Source organism: Cajanus cajan, chromosome 6 (genome assembly GCF_000230855.2).
Source record: "Cajanus cajan strain Asha chromosome 6, NIPB_CcT2T_4, whole genome shotgun sequence".
Taxonomy (NCBI): domain Eukaryota; kingdom Viridiplantae; phylum Streptophyta; class Magnoliopsida; order Fabales; family Fabaceae; genus Cajanus; species Cajanus cajan.
In genome coordinates, this window is record NC_138522.1 from 47,240,028 (window position 1) to 47,250,429 (window position 10,402).

General features: G+C 31.3%; 1 protein-coding gene across 6 annotated transcripts; it reads left to right on the plus strand.

The window, feature by feature from the left end:
- The first annotated feature begins 408 nt into the window (after nt 1-408).
- LOC145959109 (zinc finger CCCH domain-containing protein 6) lies at nt 409-5,307 on the plus strand. 6 transcript variants are annotated; one of them, XR_014434736.1, is made up of 5 exons: nt 409-564; nt 2,466-2,724; nt 2,952-3,095; nt 3,546-3,719; nt 3,872-5,307. XR_014434736.1 is itself a non-coding variant. In XM_083077262.1 (3 exons), exons 1-3 carry the CDS (start codon nt 560-562, stop codon nt 3,003-3,005), a joined length of 318 nt encoding a protein of 105 aa, XP_082933388.1. In that variant the 5' UTR covers nt 409-559; the 3' UTR covers nt 3,006-4,116. The 6 variants fall into 6 exon arrangements, 1 of the variants encoding a protein (XP_082933388.1); XR_014434735.1 differs by having other exon boundaries at nt 3,587-3,719; XR_014434734.1 differs by having other exon boundaries at nt 3,635-3,719.
- The last annotated feature ends 5,095 nt before the right edge of the window (nt 5,308-10,402 follow it).

A 10,402-nucleotide genomic window follows, 5' to 3' on the forward strand; every position in this document is an offset into this window, starting at 1 on the left:
TGTGTCTAATGCAAAAAATAAGAGAGAGAGAAAGAGAGACTTTCAAAACATAACAAATTAGAAGTACCACACTATTATAAATAATTAAGTATAGTAATTATTGTGTCTAATGCAAAAAATAAGAGAGAGAGAAAGAGAGAGAGAGTATAACCTTTTTTCAACCATTGGACCTTTAGAGGCCTTGATATTCAACGTTATCAATGCGTCTTGCAATGTACATACGACACTACAACAAAAAGCATCATTAGCGACTATTATTTAGTGGCAATAAAATAATTGTCTGCATATTATTATTAGCTAAAATTTTTAGTGACCAATAAAAATTAGCCAATAAAACTTTAATTATAGTGACAATTTTTTAAAATTACCGTTAATATTAATTTTTATTTGAACTTCTTTTTTAAAAAATTCCTCACACCGGGTGCATAAGGCATTTTTCATCTTTTACCTCACTCCTCACCGTCATCTCACTCTCACTCTCGCTTCTCACTAATGGCTTCTTCTATCTTTTGTGTATAGCTTCAATGGCTGCGTCAACTCATTCTCCTTTTGGATCTTCATGTGGTAATATCTCTTGTGATTTTGTCTTCAATTTCAATTTTAGGGTTTGTTTTGCACGATTCATTTTTTTTTCCATTTCAAACTCTTTCTCTATCTCCATCTCTCTATTACAGAATGGTTGTTTTGATTTGATTGTGCTTTTTGTGTTATCTTTTAAATTCAAAATAGTTATGTTTGGAATGTTTGGAAATTTTGGTTTCGGAAGGTAAGTTGCTAGGCTCATGTTGATCATGCTCTATTGCTATGTATAAGTTGCTTCTGACATAATCTTATTGTATAAGTTGCTCTGTTGTTGCATTATCCATATTGTGATCTCTATTTCTCTACTATCAATAATCCTCTTTTGCATTCAGTATGGTCCGTGTCCAAACCTGTATGATCATTTAACAATTTCATTTTCGCATATGCATGCACGAGAGACTTTTCTTTTTGAGATTGTTAATAATAAAATGAGGAGACTGCGGTCATAAGAAGCGTATTGCTTTTCGAAATATACGTTGGCCTGGAGCGAGTATTGCTAATGGATCATAAACAGACTTTCTCTGCAGAAAAGTCTCCCAGTGAGGACCAAAATGGGTCATCCATTCTTGATGTGTACTGTAGTGGGGCAAATACTGCTTTACTCCTAGTTGTGCTCTTTTACAGAATTCTAAAATTCTTTTGTTCTGACTTAGAATGTGTTCTAGGCCATCAGTTCCATTGGAAGAGGGAACTGCAGATGCAAGAAATGCCACTAAGTAGAAAACATCTTCCTCTGGAATGACAACAGAAGTTCTGTTATCCCACTTGTAAATAACATAAATACATCATTACTTGTCATGTCAATTAAGTATTATTGAGGGCTAAAATAGTTGAGGAGTTAATATTTTCTGAACTATTACTTGGATTTGTTTATTGAGTAGATAAGGACGGGGCCGTTGCTAGTTCCTGTTAGGATGTTCCCAAAGACTTCTTCTGCAAAATTATGTATTTCGCTTTTGGGTATTAGAAGATTGAGCCATGGATGTGGAACATCCCACAAGCCTTTTGAACGCAATTTGACCTCGGATATGTGCACCCTGTCTAAGAAATCTACCAATGTGACTTCTGTTGAAAAAAGGGTTGATGGGATGTAGCTTAAACGGGACATATGTTTCTCAACTTCCTGCAAAAAAAAGTGAGAGACGATTAGTTTGGTTTAGCCTTTTTCTTTCCTAAGGAAAAATAATCACTAATGAGTTAATCATTAATTTATTTTCACGAAAATCAGTCTTTAGGTTGAGTATTGTTCACCCCACCTGATTTGTTGCATCAATTTCTTCCACGTTAAAGTATTTGGCCAATTCAAGGCAGAAGAGAGTTCTTCCATCCGATTTGAAATTACTAGCTTGAACTGGGTCTTGTGGGTTGAAGGATGATCTCCAGTTATTTAGCAGACCAGTTCTGTTTATTATAACAAATCCTTCAATGTAGTCAAACGTGTTTTCTGCATATATTAACCTCTCTTGGTCTCTTATGAATGCTGTGAAATCTGAGTATAACACTCTAATCCATTTTACCTGTTCCAGAAAATAGAAAGCTTCTAGTGATGACTGTTTGTGCTCCCAAAACACAAATTAAAAATTTAAAAACTTTGTTGTGGTATGCATTACCATGGCAGGTGCTGGCTTTACAATAAGAATTGTGAAGTTAGCATTTAAGATTTTATGTAAATTATCTAAATTTTCATCAAAGTTTAAAATGTTTTATACCATATGCGAATACACTATTTCACAGTTTTTTTTTCTTCTGTTTTTATACTCAATTTGTCGACTGTTGTATGCTACTGCTAAAGTGTTTCCTGCTTGCATTGTGCTACTGCTTACAGGCTGATCTACCCTTTTACTTTATTTTTGAAAGTTGATCTTAGTGTGACCCTTTAACAGGGTAAAATTCTTCTTACCCGACGATTGCCCTTCAAAAGTTGGCAGCAAACTCCAAGGAAAGAAGACATTGTCAAAATGGCCATATGATGATGAGCCACCACCAGGTTTTGAAGGCAAACATTTACAAAAACAATCGCCTTCAACTACCACTGATGAATATGATGATATACCACCTGGTTTTGAAGGCAAACATTTGCAAAATCAATCGAAGGCTGTTTTTCCTCACAATCCTCGTATTAAATGGGAATTCCCTCCTTTGGTAATGAGATATATTTGAAATTTATTAAAAATGTTGGATTTTCATTATTTCTCTACTGTATATTAATTACAACTTAATTACTTTTCAATATATGTTTTAAGAGCTTTTCATTGTTTATATTTTTCTTTCATATTTTACACCAACCTATTTCTTTTATGTTCTGTTTAGTTGGTTGGTTTTATATTATGTGATCAGGTTTATTAATTTATTACTTACTTTGAACATAGATTGCTTTGAATAAGGATTTGCATGTTGCTGCTGGGCAAGATAGCATGGAGTAACATTATCAAAAGCGAAGAGAAAAGAAAGTGCCTGAAACAGTTTTTCCTAATTTGTGTGAGAATGCACTCCAACATACTTTCTATTATTAGGTGAATTTCATAACTAATTTGTGCTCACTCTCTATTTAGTGAGACTCATGTGAAATTCTTGTATGAAGGTAATGTTTTGTATGTATTATGATCCATGACATTTGCTTGGAGTGACCATTCTATTGTTCCTGCTGGGAATGTGTTCTATTCCATGTGACAGCTTTGTATTTTTGTTCTTTTTGTATTTGAGTGAACAAGGAGACAATAGGAAGTTAGGAAAACTAATATTGAAGAGCAAAAATAGATTTTGTTGTATTTAGCATAAGCTTCAAAACATAAAGGGATCATAGAAGAAAGAATGAAAAAAAAAGAAATATACCTATATTTTTCCAGAGCAAAGCTCCTAAAGAATACACCTATACCCTCAGCCTAGATCTGAACAAGAGAAAAGTTTATGCAGTCTAGCTAGCAACTTGTAATTTCATCAAGGAAGTTTTGTGTTGAATATAGGTATATGCTAAACTCATTCCTCCACTGATGCTACTTGCTAGGATTGGTTGTGGTTGTCTCCTCAATGTTGTTTCTTTGTGAAAATGAAGGAAGAAGAAAATCGTGCCTAGGAGTTTGATGAAAGCTTTGGTGAGGCCTGGTGGGGGTGATTCTGGACCTTCGGATGGTGACCAGGTTATTTCTGTTTATATTAGGTTGTGGATACTGGATATGCATTTTGTGATGTATGTAGGCAATTTGGAACGCTTTGGTGTGGATACCAATGGTTGTAGTGATTTTTTAGTGGGTTAATGTTTATAAAGGAATTTGTTATATAATGTTCTCAGGTTATCTATCACCGCACGATTCGAACATTGGATGGAGTACTTGTGGAATCTACCAGATATGATTGTGGAGGTGAGGTGATTTAAGCTGCTTGGGACCTTTTTGCTGTGTTTTGATTAACAAGATGACAGTCATTTATGTTGGTTTCGTCTTGCATTTGTTTGTTTTATTTTTAATATAAAAAAATGAAATTTTGTAGCGGTTTAAAACTGTCAGAAATGTTGAATTAAGAAAAATTCTAGATACATTTTGTGGCGGTTTTAAACGCTCAGAAACTAATACATTAAAATGCATTTTGGCATTCAAAAGGTCTTTACCAGCACTCACTTTAAATGCCACTAATAGTTTTACCGACCCCAAATATACTGGCCATAATCTAATTGCCGGTAAAGATATTAATGGTCATTTGTATGGTCGCTAAATACCATAAAAATTGCCACAAAAAATCATTTTTGGTGTTGTGCGAGCACATGGCCTTAATTATAATTTCCACAACCAAGTTAAAAAAATAGAAGGAAAAAAAAGGAAAAGGAAGGGAAAGGAGTGTTATCAGTTGAAGAAATTATATTGTTTCGTCAAGCATATCATTAACATTGTTGAGAACATAATTGTAAAAGAGTCGAGAGTTCAAATTAAGGGCAAAAAAATTGTCACATTCGTGAGCCAATAATATAAGAGAGTGAAAATTCACCTTGAGTAGTGATAAACTAATATTTGTCTTATTTATTTGCTTTTGGATATCAATGAAGATAAAGTTATCATATTTCACTGTATTTTAGAGTTCAGTGAAGTCAATTTTGTAAATATTTATCTTCTAGGAGTAATTTAGCTTTGAATTAGTTTCATCCAAATTTCAATCCATTTTTAGTGCAAGAATCAAAGTATGCAACGCATAAATCAAAATTCATGAAAGTCAAGAGAAGAATTTGTAAAATTGAAACGTGACCAAACAAGGTCTATGAATAGTTTGAACAAAATAAAAAGATTTTTCTTTGGAAGGATTTCGCTAAGTGAAATCCTTACTTCTCATTCAATTCATTAGGGGTTTTAAGGACCCCTCTACGGAAAAATCTTAGTAAGTTTAGTCTCACTAAGCAAGAGAACTTATATGAAAATAAAGGATTATTTTCCTGTGCCTTTTTTCCAACAAGCAAGCACCCTTGGAGGGCAAGTAACCTTGAAGCAACATGATACTCACTTAGCAAGTGGTGGATTTGCTTAGTGATGATAAACATCATTTGTCTTTTTTTGTTAGACATATATAGCTTGCTTAGTTAGCGTAGTTAATTACAAAGCATATTGTCACTAAAAAGGGAATAATTTTAGATTTTGTAAACTTTAAGAAGAGGAAAAGACTTTTTTTTTATATGTATTCTCTTATGTAGCAAAGATACACTATATTCTATTAGCTCGAGAAGGTTATTCATCTCTATGTTTATCATTATCTACACTTTCTTTATATTTTGGAAGCTACCCATGAAAATGAGAAGATAAAATCTCTTTTGTTAGGGTTAGATGTAACTAAACTTATTCTCTTGTACTTATTTTGATTAGTATATTTGTCTTTGTTTTTCAATATCAATATTTTTACTTCTATACTTAGTATTTGATATGGTTTGATCGTTCCTAGCTTAATTTATGATTTTGATAGTGATTAGAAAATACTTTTTTAATTGAAAACTAAAGTAAAACTTTTAGTAAATCTTATTTCAGGAATCAATATGACTTACTAATCATATTTGAATTGGAATCAATAAATGCAAGTTGTTTTGATGAATATCCAAGAGATTGACATTTGTTAAAAATAAAAAATAAAAAAAGCTTGAGTTCTTTTTACATAAAAGATTTTGATTAAGAGAGTATTTAATTATAAATTAATGTTGATTTTGAAGTTTAAAGATACTATATAAAATATTTGTGAAAAAATAATATTATTTAGTGAAATCTAACCCAACAATCCATGTTTATTAACTTATCATTGTTCAATAAGCATAATAAGACTTTCTTATCCTAATTTAAAGGTAAAGTCATGCTAAAATTTAATGTGTCTAACTCAATAAATTGGCTAACATTGAAGTCATCTATTGGACTCGATATGAAATTAAAGAGCATTCCTTCTATAAAAAGTATCTTAATGACAAAAGCATCGTGCAAATTAGTTGATTTATGATAGTAGTTGAATCCATGCACGTACTTTTCTAATTCAAAAAAAAGAGAAATTAAATTTAGAGTTGGCATTCATATCTTACTTTGGAGTTATAAACATGATTTGAAAGAGCAACTACACTAAATTTATGATGCTTATTTATCATTAAAAAATATGAGTTGAGATTTACATTGATAGATCTAAGGGTAGGCAGATGGACCCGGGACTGCGGACCGGTTGGTAAGTCCGATAATTTTGCGGATAACAAACCCATTTTTTTCAAATTCGTATGACTATATTTAATTTTTGAGTCAGGCCCGTGAAGTCTGTAGACTTGGTGAATTTAATCCGCGGGCTCACGAGCTAGTTCGCGAACTTCACTAATTAATATTTTTAAATATTATGATTTTAATATTAAGTTGCGTATTTAATTTTTTAAATTATTCTGACATTAAAATTATGTTTAGTTGGTATGTATTTGTCATTTGAATTATTTTTATAACATTTTGATGCTTTTATTATTGAAAGTTTGGTACTATTATTTAAGTATTTATAATTATTTTTATTTTAATATTTTAATATTTAGTATTTTAAACCATTTTAACTATTGATAAATTTTAGTATGATAAAATTTAGCTTATAAATAAAAAAATATTTTTTCTTCTAATTTTATGTATTTTTATTTTTTAAAAATTTATTTTTTTAACCATTATTTAGGCCCGTGAACCGGTCCGTTATCCGCAAATTTTGGCTGGCCGGATACGGACTTAAAAAATAAGTCCACTTATTTTACAGACTGGACTTATCCGGCACGTATAAAACGCGGATTTTACAGACCGGGCCTTAAATGGGTCAGACTGGTCCGTATACCCACCCTAAATAAATCTTAATAGTCTAATAAAAGCTAGTTTGTGGTTTTCCAAAGAACAAAAATGAACGTAGTGATAAAGTGATTTATGAAACTTAATTTGATATTTATGAGACTTTATTTTTTCCTCTTATGAAGACAATGTACATATACGATAAAATATAATAAACGTGAAGGGATATGGGAAAATACCCTCAGATAAACTTTGAATAAAACTGAATTAGTTTTATTATTTTGTATTTTATATTTTAATTATGTTTATTATCTTATATGCTTGTCTTATTTAGTTGTCTTGTATTAAAAAGTGTATTAAAAATCCTCATTTGATCATAAACCTTATCATAGATGTCTCATCATCTCTGTATTTTTATATACATATTATTTTCCATCAAAGTTATATCATCATTGTTTTGTATGCTTCAACATTTATTTGTTATTAGATGAATTCTAGAAATCATTATATTGAGATAATTGAGAGTTAATAACATATCATTTCTATCATAATCATATCTTTATATAATTAGGAATAACATATTTAGCTCCTACAACATCTCTCGTAAATATTTAGAATATTTGTTATAAATTAGTTCTGAATCTTTAGATAAAATATGATGTATATAATCCTTTTAGTATCAACATAAGTAACACACAATTTTTGTTTCATATTCATTCTTTGTTGTATTAAGAGCAGGTAAATAAATCTTATATGATACTTTCATATGTATATATATACTCTTTTTTTCTGTTGGTGTCAAACAAAATACCATGGTTGAAAAAGATGAGAACGACAATGACAAGAATGGAAAGAAACATATTTCTCTCTCGCTGTACTATTTGCACCTTTCTGATCATCAAGATCCACTTCCTCCATTGAACAAAGTGTATTCTTTGGTGGTGCAAGAGAACGCCACAAGACCATGATGCAGGGACGTGAAACACGAATTAAGGCTATTAATTACATTCACTATGCGTGGTGGTTATTCTCTCCACGGTGGAACTAGAGGACGTCCTAAGAAAGGTGTCTGCACAAATTGTACGTGGGAGGCAAAGACATAAGATTGCTTTTTACATCAAAATTATTAGATACCCAAATGTTGGAATGTTGGACGTGGAAATGCCAAGAGCTCTGTGAAAGGGAAAAGTGCCACTACTAGAAAAGTGTTATTTTCTTGTGAACTTTTCTGAAAAAAATATTTGCAAAAATTTTTTGCGAATTTTCTTGCAAAAAAATATTCGCAAAATTTTTTTACGAATTTTCTTGCAAAAAAATATTCGCAGAAATTTTTTGAGAAAAATAATTTATAGATATTTTTTACAAATTTTGCTACAATTTTAATAATCATAGAAATTTTTTTTCATGGTAAAAATTTGTAGAAAATATTGTAAGAATTTTATTTTGTTTCTTGCAGATTTTCTTGCAAAAATAAATTCGTAAGTAATGTTTACTAAATTGGTAGAAAAACTTTGCAGGTAACTTTTCTTGCGGATTTTCCTATAAATTTTAATCTGCAGGAAAAATAAAAAAATATTTAAATTTATAAGTTTAATATTTTAAAAAAACTTCAAGTCCCACATCGATTGAAAATAAAGCAATTAAAGAGTATATAAGTTGAGGCAACACTTACCTCACAAGTTGATTTGTATGGTTGAGTATTAAGCTTATAATCTACAATCTTATAATCTACAATCTTAGAATTTAAAAGATTATATATCACATGTTGGAGGCATGAAAACAAATGTTTCGGATGAATTCATTGGAAGCATTTGCAAGTTGAAAAATTATTGATAGAATTTATAGTAATTTCTTTAATTTTTTTTCGTAAAAATTTTCCTGCGAAATTTTTTTTGCAGGAAACTTTCCTGCAATTATTTTTTTGCAAGAAACTTTCTTGCAATTATTTTTTTGCAGGAAACTTTCTTGTGAATTTTTTCGCAAGAAATTTCGTAGGAAAATTTCCTGCGAATATTAAAATTCGCAAAAATATATTATCCACGAAGGTATTACCTGCAGATAAAATTTCGCAAAAAAATTTGCAGGAACAACAAAAATTCGCAGGAAAAGTCGCATGTAATAAAAAAAATTCTAGTAGTGTGGTGCCACTGATTCTATCATAGGGCGTGGCCTTGACAAAGCACCTATTGGTGTTGGTGTTGCTAATGTTGCCCACTTTGTAGCACCACCTTCCTTTGGTTTGCTTATCTTAACATTCGAAGATAGAAATGTTGTTGGTCCTACTATGACAGATGACCAATGAAGTACCATCATAAATATTTTTAAATATTTAAATAATAATTCTACCTCAAATGAAAAATTGATGAGTAAATATTTTTCTTCTTGGATATTTGATAAGGGGCATATTATGACATGACTGGAGACAAAAACTTGCTCATGGAAGTTATATATATTTTTCCTTCTCCTATTGTGCTGCCTGATGGGACCTTATCCAAGAAGGGATAGTAACTCTTGGTGCCAATATGGCAATTAAACATGTTTTATATGTTCCTCGGTAACTTGCAACTTGATCACTTTTTCTCAACTGATCAAAGATTTAAAAGTGAGTAGTCACATTAACTGGCAAACTTCGTGTGATACAGGATCACACTACGAGGATGGTGATCGGAGTGGGTGAAGAGATGGATGGGGTCTATTGGCTTCGCTTGATGACACTAAAAGCTCAAATATGTCATATAATTGATGTAGACTCTTACCAAATGTGGCATCAACGTCTTGAGTATCCTTCTCCCCAAATAGTTGGTCTTCTTCTTGATGTTAGTAGTAATGAGTGTCATAGAAATAAGAATGAACCTTGTGATATTTGTTTTAAAGCCAAGCAGACTTGTGCATCTTTTCCTCTTAGTTCTAGTAAGACAATTAAAAGTTTTTTGCTTTCTAAAAGACAACCCTTGGCAAAGTTTTTTTCTTTCTAAAAATAGTGTTCTACTTTTTACTATGATTTAGATTGGACCACTTGTCCTTTGACTTTACTATGATTCAGATTGGACCACTTATCTTTTGACTCATCATTCTCTTGCTGGTTACTTTATTATGTTGGATGTTTCCACTGTTTCTTGGAAGACTAAGAAGTAGTCAATCATTTTTTGATCCTCTATTAAGGCTTAATACCGCTTTATGGCCACTGCCAGTTGTGAGCTCACTTGGCTTAAATATAAGTCTCTTGGAGTTCATCATTCAACACCTATGTTTCTACTTTCTGATAGTCAAGCAACTCTCCACATTACTGCGAAACCTATTTTTCATGAATGCACAAAGCATACGAGATTGATTGTCATTTTTTTATATCAAATTCAAGTGGACAATATTGCTACCTTTCATGTTCATACCAACCTACAACTAGCATATATTTTTACCAAGGCTCTCGGGAAGTAACAATTTTAGTTCCTTCTTCGCAAGTTGGGTATTCAGAATCTTCATGTTCTAACTTGAGGGAGAGAATTGAGATAATTGACAGTTGTATATTAGCAACATATCATTTGTATCTCAATCATATCTTCATATAA

What these genes read in the sequence shown, in the direction of transcription:
- LOC145959109 (XM_083077262.1), top strand. An exon ending in AATGGGAATTCCCTCCTTTG is followed by an intron (nt 2,725 to 2,951) that starts GTAATGAGATAT and finishes CTTTGAACATAG; the next exon opens with ATTGCTTTGAATAAGGATTT.